Genomic DNA, 17,454 nt, shown 5'->3' on the forward strand with positions numbered 1-17,454 from the left:
ATGGCTTATAATCCATTTTCCCAACCGGTCCTCTGGTAGCCCAATGCTTTTTAGTCTTACCAGACTGGTTGTATTGGGGCTGCTTGCCATCCCTTTTTCCTTTAGTTTTTCCTTGAGACCGAAAGGGCCGAAAAGCCGGAACTTTAGGTTTGAAATTGCACGTGGAAGGAAACTTGACCTTCTTGGAGTCTGCTTCTGACTCCAAAATATCTGTCAATTCTTTACCAAAAAGAATATCTCCAGAAAAGGGAAAATATTACAAAACCTTCTTAGATTCTTAATCAGCTTTCCACGTACGTAGCCAAACTGCTCTGCAAGCAGCTATTGTTGAAGCTGATGCCTTGGAGGCAATAGTACCCATATCCAATGCTGCTTCTTCCAAGAACATTACAGCCTGTTTTATATGTGCTATATGGGATTTTTGCTCTAGAAGCTATTGAAAATTCCCCCTCCAATGCATCAGCCCAGGCAGCCACTGCCTTTGCCATCCAAGCTGATGCCATGGCTGGCCTTATGACTGCCCCAGACAGGGAAAAAATGGTTTTTAGAAAACCATCCACTATCCGTGACATTTAATGATGTTGAAGGCAAAGGTAATGTAGATTTTCGCACTAACCGAATTACATGCAATTCTACTTTAGGAGCCACCTCTCTTTTTAAACAATCCCCAGCTGGAAGAGGATAATTGGAATTCCATTTCTTAGGAATTCTAAACTTCTTAATGGGGGCAGCCCAAGCCTCTTCCATGATTTACGTCAGCTGATCTGACCCTGGAAACTCAGTCTTAACTGTTTTGGGACGTTTAAACACAGGTGCCTTGGTTTTAACACAGGCTCTGCTGAATCCTCTAAGGACAGAATGGCTTTCATAGCTTTAATTAACTCCGCTATAGCCACTGAGCTGATACCTTCCTCCTCCTCTTCGTATGCCGAAGTAGAATTAATTGAGCTTTCATCTTCCGCTGAATCCTCATCTGAATCATGTGTAGCCTGTGAGGGTGAAAATGTACTTACCACCGGCTTATCAGCTTGTTTCTTTTGAGAGGCTGCTGCTGGAAGTGATACACCATAGGTGGGGATCTGCTTGTAAGGGTTAATAGTGTAACCTATCCCTGGCATAGTTGGAGTAATTATCTGTTCAGCTATACTGCATAAAGTCTGTGCAAACATAGCCCAAGGTTGATCGATGTGCACCTGAATCTGCCTTGTAATTTTCAATAAACCCTGGTAAAAGCTAAAACAGTTTGCACACAAACCATCCTGAACCAGATCCTGAGAGGATAACACATCTTTGCAAGACAAGCATGATATATGAGTGTTGCTGTGAGTGTGCCTTCCTCACCTTTGCTGCTTTTAGACATGATAAATAATCAACACTTCCACAGTGTACTACACAATTTCTGACTGTAATCACTTTAAGTGACATACAATCCGACCCTACCCATGCACCAGCATTGGGGATCGGAATAAACAAAACTGACAGAAATATAGTAAAGTCAGCAATCACACTAGCAGTCATTCGCATGTTATACATTAGTATAATAAGCAATATGAGCACATCATCCAGTACAACTACATTTTAAGTATGTAGAACATATTACTACAACATGTTTAAACAGATCTAACGTATTCAGACGCATTGCGAAAGAAACAGTAAATGTATACAGACTCATATGCAATAGGCACTTATCTAACTATTCGTACTCAAAAGGGAAGATAGAGACTTAGTGCTGTATTAACCATACTCAGTAGAGTGGGATACAGGGAGACTCACCTCGCTTCCAGGACCGATCAATACGTTAGCGAATGCTGAGTGGATCCAGACACTACTAGTGTACACTGCCGCTCCATGAACCTAGTGAACACAGACGCTCAGTGAATAAACACAGACGAACCAGTCACACAGCCACCTATGCTGCGACTGGGTCCCCTTCGTGTACAGTGTCTGAGACGGAAGCGGGAAACAGTTCATGGCAGGAGACTCGGAGGAAACTGGTCATGAACTGAGGGGAGGGGCGACCAGGAGCGCGTCTGACTCCCCACTGCCGACATTAACCCTAAGGATTGCAGCCTCATAATATTCCTGGAGCCTCTGATCCCTAAGGCCTAGCGCTGGTGCACCCGGGGTGGCAGCCGCGTCAGCGACTGTTTGGTAGTCTCCTCCCAAAACAGTGCGGTTGTGTCCGTATTCCCGTACTAATCGGAAACCGATGCCTTACCTTCTCCCCGTGCTCCGGCCACAGCCTGGTAATGACTGCTGGACCTGCTAGTATATCTGATACAGACGCCCGCCGAAACAGCACTGTACTCATGGGTATGCATTGTCGGAGTTGTTGGAGCGACTCTAAGGTATGAACAAGACGCTATTTAGAAAAAGATCACTCAAGAAAAAAATAGTAAGACTATAAAAACAAAATAAAAAAAGCTTAAGGCTGCTAAAAACCAGCAGCCCTCTGAGCATGGTCCGGCTCCTGCCGCACCAAACAAAAAACTGATTTGCTTGAGCCAGGAGGCGGGGATATATGGACGAGCCCATAGCATGCTGGGAGGCCGGAAAAGCTTTGACCGATTGGTGCAAATCCGCCGTCGCTTCATCATATCCCATTGTTATCCTGTGGATAACCTGTGGACCCTGCCAGAGAAAAGGTGGTTGTATTCTCAACAAACCCTGCAAAAATATCTGGACCTCCTGCAAGGCCGCCAGACGTTGCTGGAACAAGATCGAAAGAGCTGAGACAAGTACTTTTAAGGATCCCAATCTCAAACCCCCATCCAAACCCTTTTGGAGAAACCTCAACAGTCTAGTAAGGCGGAACTCTCTAGGGATCCAACCCCTGGGCTGGCACCAGTCCATGTATTTCTTCCATATTCTATAGTAATGTGTTGCAGTGACTGGCTTCCTTGCAGCCAACATAGTAGGAATAGCCAATTTCGGGATTCCTCTGTCTCTTAGTATCCTGGTTTCAAGAAGCACACCGTCAAACGTAGACGGCTCAGGTTTGGGTGAAGGAATGGGCCTTGTGAAAACAGGTCCTCCCTCTGTGGTAGTTTCCACAAATCTTCAGCCAGAAGTCCCCTCAAGTCCGAGTACCAACCTCTGCGAGGCCAGTCCGGTGCTATCAGAACCACCCATGCTCTTTCCTGTTTCACCTTTTTTAACACTCTTGGTAACAGCGGAAATGGCAGAAAGATGTACACTAGGTCGTATGTCCAGGGAACCGCCAGCGTGTCTACTGCCTCTGCTGCTGGATTCTGCATCCCGGCCACATATCTTGGCAGGTGATGGTTGGTCCAAGAGGCCATTAGGTCTATCTGCGGGAGACCCCACCTTCTTATCACTGCCTCGAATACCTGTGGGTGTAGACCCCACTCCCCTGGATGCATGTCTTGGCGACAGAGTCTGCTTCCCAATTGTCCACTCCTGGAATGAAGACTGCCGACAGGGTTATGTTGCGCATTTCTGTCCAAGACAGGATTCTTGTGGCCTGTTTTAAAGCCATGCGGCTTCTTGTTCCTCCCTGACGGTTTATGTATGTTGTTGCCGTCACATTGTCCGACTGCACTCACGTGCTGAGCCTTCACTAGGTCTTCCGCCAGAAGAAGTGCATTGTGAATGGCTCTTGGTTCCAGAACATTTATTGGAAGACTGCTCTCCTGCGGTGACCATCTTCCCTGAAACTTATAGTTTTCCAGTACTGCTCCCCATCCTCTGAGACTGGCATCTATTGTCAGAATCTTCCAATCCCAGATTCCAAACCTCTTTCCCGCCGCTAGATTCCGGTGAACTGACCACCAAATTAAGGAGTTCCTGGCTTGGGGCGACAAGCGAATTAGTCGGTGGAGAAGCCAATGCATGCTTGCCCCCTGAGCAATCAGATTCAGTTGAACGGGTCTGGAATGAAGTCTGCAGCATTTGATCACTTTGAAGGATGCGACCATCTTTCCAAGAAGCTTTACACAGAGATGCAGAGAGACAGTCTGATTCTGCAGAACCTGACGTACCATTTCCTTGATGGATCGAATCTGGTCTTCTGGGAGAAACACCGTCAGCTGTATCATATCTAAAATGAGACCCAGGAATTGAATCCTCTACGTTGGTTGTAAGTTGGATTTTTTTGAAATTCACAATTCTGCCACGTCGAATCAGAAACAGATGAGTGATCTGAGTATCCCGGATTCACTGGTCCTGAGAGGACGCTTTGATGAGGTCGTCCAGATATGGAATTATCGGTAACCCTAACAATCTCAATTTCGCAACCATGACTGCCATGATCTTTGTGAAGATTCTCGGGGCTGATGATAGGCCGAACGGTAGGGCTCTGGACTGATGAGTCTCAGCCACCGCAAACCGTAAAAAGACTTGGTGCGGGGTCCAGATTGGGACATGAAGGGAAGCATCTTTTATGTCCATTGACACCATGAACTCTCCTTGTGGGCACCGAGGAAGGCCTGTTGAAAAGAACAGACTGTGAGGTCGGTTCAGAAATTCTATCTTGTAACCCTGGGAAAGATGTTTTGGCTCAGGTGTCCCAAAAACCTCTCCAACCATGAGCCCACCATAGGAGACCCAAGGTGAGCTGGGAGACCGTCATGCCATGGTCTTGTCAGCAGGTTTAGGGTCTTGTTTTCGAGCTGTGGACTGTGAACGGCCTCTGCCTGTTTCCACGAGTTTGACTGCCAAAACCTCTTCCTCTAGCTCGAAAGGATTGAGACCTAAATTAATTGAACACCGGACCAGAGTAATTTCTTCTGACTGGTGGCGTGGTTCTGGGATACGTGGTAGGCAGAAAAGTAGATTTTCCCACTGTTGCCTGTGAAATCCACTTGTCCAATTCCGGGCCTAATAAGGTTTTACCTACGAAGGGGATAGTTTCCACTGCCTTCTTGGAATCTGAGTTCACTTACCATTTGAGCCACAGAATTCTTCTGGCCGAAGTAGCCGAAGCTGAGATGCGCGACGCTATCCTGCTAGCATCTTTTGTAGCTTGGCAAATATATGTAGCAGACTCCCGGATATGCTCTGCTAGTCGAACTCTTTCTTCCTGGCTGTTATCCTCCACCACTGCCTGAATAATTTGACCAGCCCATGCTACAATAGCCTTATTTACCCAAGCACTGATAATTGTAGGTCTGTGTGACGCTCGTGCCGCCACAAAAATAGATTGTAGTGCCGTATCCAACTTACGATCTGACACATCCTTTAGTGTAGTCACATTAGGTATTGGTAAGATTGTCTTTGACAGTCTAGCCAAGGAGGGGTCCACAATTGGAGGAACCTCCCACTTAGATACGACACTTTTGGGCAGTGGGTAATAAGCCATGAACTTTTTGGGAACCTGATAGCGCCTATCTGAGGGGTACGGACATGTTAGGAGCCTGGTTTCAGAGGGGAGAAGTATAGCTTATAAGGATGCTGGTATTTTAGCTCAGTACAGTCCTATACACTGTACTGTGCAGAAATAGGAACCTTGATGGAGGCTAGACGAAGGCCTAAGTCCAGGCCCTGTTGCAGAAAGGCCAAAAGTTTGGCCGTACTAAACTTGTAAACGTCATGATTATTAGATGCGCACCAAGCAAAGTAAGAATTCCAGACCCTATGGTAAATCCGAGGAGAAGCTGGCTTACGGGCCTTCAACATAGTCTGAATGACCGCCTCAGAAAAACCCTTGGCCCTTAGTACGGAGGCTTGAGCCACGCCGTCAAAGCCAGACGGGCCAAATCCTGGTAAACACAAATGAGGCCCTAAACGAGGAGGTCTGGTCGTTGTGGAAGCAGAAGAGGACACTCCAACGAGAGACCCTGGAGGTCTGAGAACCAATGCCGTCTGGGCCACGCTGGAGCGATCAGAAGTAGTATTCCTCCTTCTTGCTTGAACTACCTTATTACTCTGGGCAGGAGTGACACCGGAGGGAACACGTACAGCAGCTGAAAGTTCCATGGAATTGCCAGAGCGTCCACGAACATTGCTTGAGGATCCCTTGTCCTTGCTCCGAAGACCAGAACCTTGTGATTGTGTCGAGACGCCATCAGGTCCACATCTGGGAGGCCCCACTTGTCCACTAGGAGTTGAAATACTTCTGGATGGAGGCTCCACTCTCCAGCGTGTATGCCCTGACGACTGAGGAAATCAGCTTCCCAGTTTAGGACTCCCGGGATGAACACTGCCAATATGGCTGGCAGATGGCGTTCTGCCCACTGAAGAATTCTGGATACTTCCCTCATTGCCATGTGGCTTCGAGTGCCGCCTTGATGATTTATGTACGCCACCGTGGTGGTGTTGTCCGACTGTACTTGAACAGGTCTGTTCTGTATTAAATGCTGGGCCAAGTTCAGAGCATTGAACACCACCTGCAGTTCCAGAATGTTTATCGGGAGAGACTCCTCCTTGGTCCACCGACCCCAAAGGGAGTGTTGCTCCAACACCACGTCCCAACCTCTCAGACTGGCATCCGTTGTCAGAAGGACCCAGTTGGAGATCCAGAAGGTACGAACCCTGCTCAATCGTTGGTCCTGAAGCCACCAGCTCAGTGACAGATGGACCTCCGGAGACAAGGAGATCATGTGAGACCTGATCCAGTGAGGCAGGCCGTCCCACTTGGCAAGAATCAATTTCTGTAGAGGACGGGATTGGAATGGAGCGTAGGTCTCATGAAGGCCGACACCATGAGACCTAGCACTTGCATCACCGAATGTATCGACACTTGCAGACGAGATAGGAAGCATCGAATCCTATCCTGAAGTTTCAGGACCTTCTCCTGAGACAAGAACAACCGCTGTCTAACAATGCCCCCAATGCTCTGCGCAGGGACCAGGGAAGATTTCTTCCAGTTGATGAGCCATCCGTGGGCTTGCAGAAACTGGAGTGTCAGACCCAGATGGCGTAGGAGAATTTCTGGGGAATTCGCCAGGATCAACAAGTCGTCCAGATACGGGAGGATCCTGACCCCTTGACGGCGGAGTACAGCAGTCATTACCGCCATGACCTTGGTGAAGACTCGCAGGGCCGTGGTCAAGCCAAAAGGTAACCCCCGAAATTGGTAATGGAGGTTGCCAACAGCAACCTCAGATATTGCTGATGCGACATTGCAATAGGAATATGCAGATAAGCATCCTGTATGTCCAAGGAGACCATATAATCCCCTGGTTCCAAAGCCAGAATAGGATGAGGGGTTTCCATACAAAACTTGGAGACTCTCACAAATTTGTTCAAGGACTTGAGGTTGAGAATGGGCCGAGAGGACCCATTCGGTTATGGGACTAGGAATAGCGGTGATTAGTACCCCTTGCCTCTCTGAACCAGAGGCACCTGTACTACCACTCCTGTGTCCAGGAGGGACTGTACCACCGAATGAAGAGTTTTTGCCTTCACCTGATCTGAAGGGACGTCTGTCAGGCAAAATCGATGAGGGGGACGATTCTTGAAGGATACGGCGTAACCTCGAGTGACGACTTCCCTTACCCAGGCCTCGGAAGTGGTCTTCAACCATTTCTGGGTAAACCCTAGAAGTCGGCACCCACCCTGGGATCCCCCAGAGGAAGGCCCGCCCCGTCATGCAGCAGGCTTTTCCGTTTTGGAAGCAGGCTGACGGGCAGCCCAGGCCCGTTTAGGTTTGGGCTTAGCGGTTTTGGAAGTGCGAGCCTGTTTCAGGTACGCCTCACCTTTTGCTTTACCTGAAGGACGAAAGGAGTGAAAGGAAGTACTCTTAGCCTTCGGTACCGAAGGAGCAGTACTAGGTAGACACGCTGTTTTAGCAGAAGCTAAGTCAGCACTATCTTGTTGAGGTCTTCTCCAAAAAGAATGTCTCCCTTAAAAGGGAGCACCTCCAGGGTTTTCTTAGAGTCCAGATCCACAGACCAGGACCGTAACCAGAGAATCCGGCGAGCCAAAATGGATGTAGTAGAAGCCTTGGCCCCAGAATACCGGCATCAGAAGCCGCCTCCTTAATGTAATGAGATGCTGTGACAATATACGAGAAACATTGTCTAGCATTATCAGAAAAGTTGGATGGCAGCTCTGCTTCCACCTCCTGAGCCCACGCTTCAATAGCTTCTGTAGCCCATGTTGCTGCAATAGTGGGCCGATGCGCAGCACCTGCTAGGGTGTAAATCGCTTTTAAGCAACCCTCCACGCGCTTATCCGTCGGTTCTTTCAGAGAAGTGACGGTGGTTACAGGCAGAGTCGAGGACACCACCAGCCGCACCACTTGCGAATCCACTGGCGGGGGTGTTTCCCGATTTTTACTTAGCTCTGCAGCGAGGGGATAGCAAGCCAGCATCTTCTTGTGAGGTGTGAATTTCTTTCCTGGATTTTCCCAGGATTCCTGACGTATTTCAACTAAATGGTCAGAATGAGGTAAAACTTGTTTAATAACCTTCTGACGTTTAAATCTGTCCGGTTTCTTGGAGGTAGCATCAGGCTCTGGGTCACCAGTAATTTGAAGAATTAGCCTAATAGCCTACAATAAGTCAGGAACATCCACCTGAGAGACCAATCCCCCATCAGAATTATCTGGATCAGTGTCTGTGGGGTCAGTATATAAGCCTTCTTCATCAGACTAGGTGTGGGTGGATTGTGAAGTAATGGCCCGCTTAGAGGACCCCTTGGTCTTATGCGGACGAGGGTTAGACGTCTGTTTAGTCAGTGAGTGATTCAATTGCTGTAACTGAACGGACAGTTGATCTGCCCAGGGCAGATTAACCGCAGGGACCAGAAGCGGTGGTACCAGCACAGGAGGTCCCATAGGGAGTACGTCTAGTCACCAGCGTACTTAATAATGTGGAGAAATGGTCGTTATGAACCCCCCTTGCTACAGTTCCACTGGGGGGTAGGGAACCCCCAGAACCTGAAGCCTCTGCTGCCATGTTTTCCTCTAATATGTCTGCAGCGTCACCACCACGCAATGTGGTATCAGCCCCAGCTCCGTAGCCCCTTGTAGCTGAGATGTTTGAAAGCTCAATTCACGGGCAACCCAGTACAATATCAGTAGCCTAATACCTAAACAAGAACCCCCTGTGCAGTGTATGAGCACAGAGAATTCAAGAGGTACAGTATATGGTGACTGAAAATCACAGAGAAAAATACACAGTAAGTATATCCTGTGAAACACCTATATTAAACAATAACCCTGACGCACTTAACCCCCTCAGGTTACAGAATATAGGGATAGCAACCTGAGTGATATACACGAAATGGAAGTCACGCAGCAGCTATATGCACACACACAGAGTCACATGTACAATGCAGAAATTATGACATGCAATAAGACTGCACTGGACTAGCAATACAGAGTAGTACTAAGTACAGCTATATAATCAATAGATATAACAATGCACAGTAAAGACTGGATGTATATCACAGGTTACTTGTACTAAATAACCCTGACTAAATGCACTGTTTCTTAACTAACACTGTCAGCAGACATGTAGAATACTTAAGTGTCCTGTAAAATGCACAGCGCTGACATGCAGGTGGCTTTACAGAGGAGGATTTGCCCAAACAGCCCCAGGATCAGCTCAGCTTGAGGTAATGGCACCCAAACGCTGACAGGGAGTGAGGGTGAGAGATGCAGCTACAGGGCGGGAACATTTACTCTAAATGGCGCCCTGGGGCTACAGGTCAAAGCCTTATCCCCTGCTGGGCTTCACCACCGGGTACTGTGGGCTGTGTAATAAAGTTTTTTTTTAGTAAAACCGACCTGTGCCCTTGCCCTGGTGGTCTAGTGGGGTCCCTGTACTACCACAGTGTCCACACCAGCACGTGCGGGCCCACCTGCCACCGGATCGCGGTTTCCAGCAGGTCCCGCCTGGGGGACCCTCTTACCTCCTCCCAAAGTGAGGCCACGCGATCATGGAGAACTGTTGCGGGGTGTGTGACTGACTGGAGCAAACCGGAGCCTCCGCTGTAAGTAGCTGGCAACAAGGGTGCAGGAGTATACAGCGCCGCTGGGGGAGGTGATGGAGTTGCAGCATGAGATGTCTGACTGACATCTAACACACACAGTGTCTCTGCTGCAGCCCTTGAAGTCTTTAGATTTCACTTAAAAAAAGCTCTTCTGAGGACTGCTGGAGCAGCCCTACCTGTTGTATGACTGCAGTGCATGGCACCAACTACAAAACTGGGCTCTTGTGCACGGAGGCAGGGTTATAGAGGAGGCGGCGCTATGCATTCTGGGAACAGTCAAAGCTTTTAGCCTGTTGGTGCCTCGGATCAAGATCCTACTCTACACCCCGATATTATTCCCTGTGGAGCCCAGTGTACCCCGCAGCAGAAACAGAGCTGCCAATCTTAACAGACTCATCAGTTTACTAGAAACAGTCTGCAGATCTGATGAGTTTTACCATACACTAGCAATCTAGTCCCAATTGATCTGTGAAATCCAACAAGCTGGACAACCTAATTTAACAAGCCCAATTGAATTGTGGTCTGATTCCACGATCTGTGAATCCCATAGATTGCACATTTATTTGTACAATCGTCTGCAAATTGCCCCAACTGATTGCTGATGTAAGTGGGACTTTACACAATTTCCATTCATTAAATAAATAGGTCTTGATTACACAATTATAAATAAATATATATATATATATACATACACACATACTAGCGTTTGCCCGCAGCTTTGCTCGCATGGTGGTTTTCGGAAAAAAGTTATCGTCATCCTTAGTTCATAAACGGTTCCTAGAATTATTACGTTATTTATATAGCGCACACATTTTCTGCATAGGTTTACAGAGAATATTTAGCCATTCACATCAGTCCCTGCCCCAGTGAGCTTACATTCTATATTCCCTACATGTACCCACATGCATGACCTCAGTGCTGTGAGGCAGTAATGCTAACCATTACTCCATCCGTGCTGTCCTCCTAGAAGTATATTTCTCCCCAAAAATGTATATTTATTTCTATACACGTAGTCATTTTGGACTTGAGGAGTCAGCACAGTGCACATGCAGTGTCAAGCATCTGTTTTCCTTTATAGCCCCTCTCTCTGATGTCACATCAAGATCATACATGTACCCCATCTGTGTCATCCCTGTCTGTCTACCCCTCCCCTTAGAATGTAAGCTCTCACGAGTAGGGCCCTCTTCCCTCATGTGCTTATACTTTTCTTACTTTAATAATCCTCAACTGCCCAGATCCCACAGTTTTTTGACCACCTGGAACTTATCTCTATGTTTACTGGTGTAGTTATGCTTAGTTGCCCTGTACTTGTCCTAAATTGTGTTCAACTGTAAGTCACTGTTTTCCTATTTTTTATGTGCATTTGTACTCTGTAATTGGGCGCTGCGGAACCCTTGTGGCGCCATATAAATAAAGGATAATAATAATAATAATAATACATACATACATCAGTTTCTTTCTAGGTCACTAAACTATACAACAGTGAAAACTCAATCCAATTTCATCCAGTAGCTTTTGCGTGATGCCGGAACAGACAAACAAATTACAATTTTTATATTACATATGTATATCTATCTATACACTGTATATATAGATATATACACACTTACACATATACATGTATATACTAGCAGTGGTCCGCGGCACTGCTTGGTTTCCCCCCCCCTTTCATCCTATCTTCAGTGCTTCCCTTTTATCCTCATATCTCGCTCTTACTCAATCACTATCTTTCTTTTTATGAAACTCAGCCTCCCTCTTTCAATCCCCATTTTTTTGTATTCCCCACTCTCTTTCTCTCCCGCTGTTCTTCCCCTTCCCTATCTGTTGGTTATTAATGAGGGACTGAGCCGCCAGGGTCATCCAGTTTGTCTGCCTCTTGTGAGTTTAAGATGCATTTTTTTCTTGCAGTTCAAGCCCGTCGCAGCCGTGAGCACTCCCGTTCTGCTAGTGCTCTGAGCCTCAGCGCTGGGGATGAAAAATCTGAGCCATCTGATCCGGCTGACCATCACCATTCCTATTACAGCAATGGTGGCATCTTTACAACCACTGTAACAGGTATAACCACATTTAATACATAAAACCTCTCCATACTTGTAGAACACCACGAGTACTTATCACTGTCGTTGTTCCATAAAACTTATAGGCCACAAGGAAAGTTCACATATACTGTTTTACCAAGGTAAGTATTGGTCTCACTAGAATACCTAAAGCAACCTGGCAAACGCTGTAGAATCTGGCAGTAAATGATCGCTTTTAGCAGCAAATTACAGCTTACAGCAAACACACCGTGATTCCTCCATGTGCTCATGATGCTCTCTTACCATAATAGGTTACAAGCAAGCAAAAACTACCGAACTTCCTCAACAAAGGTCTTCATCTGTGGCCACCCAGCAAACAACAGCGTCATCCGTCCCATCGCATCCGTCCACTACTGGAGTAAGTGACCAAGATATTTCATTACAGCATTCTTGTGGGTGCATTTTAAACAGTCAAACAAGTACTCAGGATTCAGAGATGTGACCATGCCATTTACAGTGACTGTTATAAATCATTTTGACCCATCAATTTGTTCTGTACAATCAAGACACAAGTAAGAAGAGTCTAAGAGGTGCTCACACATGACAATCATTTACTAACAAGGCCTCACACTGTGACTCTTGCAGCAAAATGTAACAATTTAGGCTACAAGTCACTTTTAAGATGCGCTGGTTTTCTTTTAGTTTTAAAATGACAAATTTACAGTTTGTTACATTTTAGTTCTAAATTATTGGATGACCAAAATGACGCATCATTTTATCACCATGGTTACACAATTAAACAGGAAAAAAAAGAAGAAAACCTTCTTTACTTATAGGTTGCCACAATTACTCTGTGTTGCCATGAAAAAGTATCCTCTATCATGACCCATTTCCCCCAGTCTTCACTGCTCTACTCCTTTTCTTTCAACATTTATTTGATGGTCTTAAATAATTGATACATTACTACAGGGGCAGATTTAAGCTGGGTGCACACTAGAAGATATGTCGCCCAATCCGGTAGTTCGGAATGACATATTTGGTACATTGTCTATGTACTCATGATATACACACTCCCACAGGTCGCTAGTGACAACCTCCATTGGTCCTGCAGCAGGGCCGACAGAGATATGGATTGCAATATGATGCAGAATGCAGCAGGTCACGTGACTCCCCCACCATTGGCAAATGTGTAAGCACTTGCTGCTTCCCGTCGCCCACAATGTCTTGCCGAGTACACATTGTTAAGTATGTATCCAGCTTAAGAGCAGAGGGGACCCCGTGTGCAGGCTCTCTCTTCTCTAGCAGCGGCTGCAGTGGTGTAGACTCTGGCTTTGTGCCAGTCCACTGCACACGCGTAAATTACCTGGAAAATACCCGCACCATTTATGTCTGCAGCACTGGTCACCACAGAACTCAAGAGGGGGCAGTATAATTATATTGGTGCAGGGTGTGGGGTGTAGGCCCCCGTGGACCAAGTATAGATATACCAATGCAATACTTAGGCCAATATTTATCAAGTCTTAGAGAGTGATAAATTGCACAGTGATAAAGTACCAGACAATTATCTCCTGCCATGTTACAGGCTGTGTTTGAAAAATGACAGTTAGGAGCTGATTGGCTGGTACTTTATCACTATGCTATTTATCACTATCCAAGGCTTGATAAATCTGGCTTTAATCCGGCCCATGTATTTTAATTAGAAAAGATTCAGGTGAAACTGTAGAGCAAAAGTATCTCAGGTAAACGTGTCGATTTGGTCAATTCCAATGTTTTATCCAATACAGAGGTGCTGTAGGCATCCTGTGGTACTCCAGCTACTGTGGAACTACATATCCAAGCATGCCCTACCATGTTGTGGATAGGGCATGCTAAAACTGTAGCAGGTCATGCTGGGATGTGTTGTGCCACAGCAGCAGGAGTGCCACACTTTGCATAACCCTGATCCAGTATGCATAGTACCCTATACAAGTTACAAACATATGGGATCAGCTCCATTTTTTGGGTTTTGTTTTTCCTTATATATACACAAATACGTTACTGACATATAATACATTATACACCTTATGTAGCTATTAAACATACATCGCCATGGAAGACATACTGTAAAAACAAATACATTTTGGTCATCAAATAATCTAGAACCAAAAAAAATTAAAAATACATTTGTCATTTTAAAACTAAAGTGTTCTAAAACGTTCCTTCTTCTAGCATTCTGCTGCGAGTCACAATGTGAGGCAGAACCAGTTTTTGATCATTTTAAAAAACTTACAGCCATGGTAGTAGAGTTATCATATGTCGGGAAATTGTATACAATATCACATGTGGCCAACATCGTACTACTGTGTACACAGCCTTACATTTGACAATCATTCGTTATATCTCCCCTGATTTTTCTTAACACCTGCACTTTTGTAAAATCTATTCAGTAATGTTTGGCGTTTCCTCTGTCATGGCCCAGGAACATAGGGCCTAATTCAGAGATGTACGTAAACGCAATGGTTTCTACACATATCCAGTGTTTTTAGATCTGCGATATCGCTCGCAGTGTCCTAACAGTCACAGCACAATAGACATGCCGCTGGCGTTTGGATGCAGCGTTCTACAAAACAGAGGCTTCAGCCCTTTTTTCTGGATGTGACAAAGCCATTAGCTGCGTCCCTTGGACTCCGCTTCACTGGCTTCAGCAGTGTGAGCTCACCAGACATACCGAGTAACCTTAGCGTCTGATGGTCACACAGTTGATCCCATGCTGGGCATTTTTTAACTTAAGACACATCCTGCAGCTTTTCCACATTTTCACAGCACACAAACATGCAGCAGCAGATCAATTAGTGCCCACCACTGAATAAGCCCCATAATACAATTATCTCCTCCGGGACATAGAACCATAAACAAGCCAATCACATCTGGTGGAAGTATTCAGTGTGCCGTCATCACAGCAAATACATCATCATACTCAGGCAGTAACTAAATATATTGCCTTTCTTTTCCAGAAAACCTTCAAAGCCATGTATGACTATAGGGCAGCGGACAACGATGAAGTATCTTTCAAAGATGGTGACGCCATAGTAAATGTCCAGACCATAGATGAAGGCTGGATGTACGGAACAGTCCAGAGAACTGGCAAGACTGGCATGCTTCCAGCTAATTACGTGGAAGCCATTTAATAAACTAATGAAATCATCCTCCAGCAGTGAACTCTGTAACGCTGCACAAATAAATCAGTGGAGGAGCAACCACCACCACCACATTGAATTCTCTTGCCTTATCTCTGAAATAAAAACTAACCAATTTAAAAGTATTAACATCTTCTGTATTTTCCTAACATCGGACTGATCTGCGACCTTATAAATAGATTTTTCTTCTTTAGAGTAACACCAGCAAACACCAGGACTATATAGATTGTCCTTGGTAATTCTAGACTGACATGTTATGGTAAGATAACTTGAACTGTGCCTCTCACCACCATAACTATTTGTCTATTCAATGTTTCTTACTGTACACAGACTTGACATACTTCTTGGAATTGTAAAATCCACCATTATACATTGTTTTAAGCAACTGCCCTAGGATATCACAAAAAGGAAGAGCCTCTCCCTTCCTCTGCTTGTGAACGCTGCTTGCATATGATTATGTTCTAGGGTCAATAACCCATACTCCCTGTACATTAGTGAACAATAAAGCTGGGGTTTCTGCAGTATTTTATTGTGCTGATAAATCAAAATTGAAAATTATTTTATTTGAACTCGTATTTATATTGTTTTACTTTTATTGAAACTCTTCGAATCAAGTATGGCCACCACTCATAACAAATTTGTTGAGCCAATTACCTGAAGTGAGCAGAAAGTTAATTGGGGACTAGTCTTCAATGGAGTGCCAGCAAAGTTGCTCTATGGAAGAAATATGGTCAGCTTTACAAATACAGTTACATGCTTTCCCCTGATAGGATATAAGAATATTTGATTAATAAAAGGTCAAAAAAGGTGTTATCTTTTAAACCAATGACTTATCTGCAATCAGGGGAATGTACTCTGATCAATTCTACTTCTGTACAATGTGTAGTTCTGATGGGTATTTTAAACCTAAAAGGGCACTATGACCTTCAATCATCTGTTTGGGACTTGTCTAATGGGGTCTCTTGCGATCTGACGGTTAGGTACAAATGCTACCTAGAACACAAACAGCAAACGGTCACTGGGTTTTGCCTATGGATCACACCTTAAATTGGATAATTTTATACTTGTAACTCTTTTCGAAAAAACCTTTGGGGGACACTGAATCCTGCAGAAAGTCTTAACATTTACCCCTAAATAGGATATTCAGGGGTAAATGTAATAGCCTGCAACTTGCAGTCTTTGGTGAGTACCAGTCGAGTCTGTCCATTTGTTTTAAGAGGGTAATCATTTAAAAAGCAAAACTAAATGATTGCCCCTTTAAAACATCAGGCAGACTCACCAAATAAGTCACAGGCTATTGCATTTACTCCTTAGGGGTATCAACTCAGTTAGTTAGTTGCTGTTGTAAAAGCATGTAAACGCTGCAAGGCCCTGGAACTCACACCCCAATCTCCTGTTACGGGGCTGCAAATAAAATTTCACAAGTTCAGTGGGACAGTAGGTACAGCATACACTGAAAATTAAAAAAATTCATTGACAAGTATCAGCCTTTTAACCATGATCTATCTTCTAGCATGCCTGAGAGAGGGAAACGTGTTCTCAGTAGATACACTGTACTATCAGAGAAATCAATTGTATGAATGTATGGCAAGGATATGGTTTGTTTTCAGCATACCGGATAATTAGTCTGGTGAATGGAGTTTCATGACCATGTATGCCCAGCTTAATCCTGTAACGCTACTCCTCACTCCCCTCACTAGACCAGTGATCGCGCTGAGCCCCCCCCCCCCCCCCCCCAAGAAAAAAAGTGAGTTCCATGGACTTGCAATCAATTGGGGTCCTATCTGTCCTTTTCTGGGTCCCATCTGAATGAAGGTTCATATTAATCTTATTAATTATTCAAATATAAAAACAGAATTGACTTGGACACTACAAAAGTGGTGCAAGGGTGAGGGATGGGGTGACAATGCTGCTGGGGTATGTAGCATACAGGACACTCTGTACCAGAGCTGTAACTAGACATTTTGGTGGCCTTCGGCAGAAAGTAAATTGGTACTCCCCCCCCCCCCCCACCATATTCGACATAAAGGACAGTGCGCGCCAAAGGTGCCCACCAAAAATGTAGGGGCGTGGCTTCGTAGGGAAAGAGCATGGACACATAATAGTACCAATTCACATTACACCACACGGGTAGAGCACGTTATACACATTTTATATGGTACCGGGTAGTAGGGACAGAGAGAGGCACCGGGGAGCAGGGACAGAGAGAGGTAGCAAGGAGTAGGGACAGAGAGACAGGAGAAAGTGCAGCCAGAAACCCCCATTGGGGAGCACCACCATACCAACACCCTCCAGAGACCAGGCCCCTAACCGCGTAACTGTAAAAATAGGATTTAATTACCTACCGTTAAATCCTTTCC

At 45.4% G+C, this 17,454-nt stretch overlaps 1 protein-coding gene across 20 annotated transcripts in view; it reads left to right on the plus strand.

Annotated features, from left to right (window-relative positions):
* NEB (nebulin) overlaps positions 1–15,618 on the plus strand; it is a 249,685-nt gene extending 234,067 nt beyond the window's left edge. For 15 of the 20 annotated variants that reach the window (XM_063933546.1, XM_063933551.1, XM_063933545.1 and 12 more), the window contains 4 exons: positions 11,809–11,955; positions 12,044–12,079; positions 12,230–12,336; positions 14,912–15,618. In XM_063933546.1, coding sequence (XP_063789616.1) covers positions 11,809–11,955; positions 12,044–12,079; positions 12,230–12,336; positions 14,912–15,085 — 464 coding nt within the window. In that variant the 3' untranslated portion in view covers positions 15,086–15,618. Of the gene's footprint in view, positions 1–9,414; positions 9,559–11,808; positions 11,956–12,043; positions 12,080–12,229; positions 12,337–14,911 lie in introns of those variants that run through there. The other 5 variants (XM_063933563.1, XM_063933547.1, XM_063933564.1 and 2 more) reach the window with 3 other exon arrangements.
* Positions 15,619–17,454: the final 1,836 nt, after the last annotated feature.

Source organism: Pseudophryne corroboree, chromosome 7 (genome assembly GCF_028390025.1).
Source record: "Pseudophryne corroboree isolate aPseCor3 chromosome 7, aPseCor3.hap2, whole genome shotgun sequence".
NCBI classification, from domain to species: Eukaryota; Metazoa; Chordata; class Amphibia; order Anura; family Myobatrachidae; genus Pseudophryne; species Pseudophryne corroboree.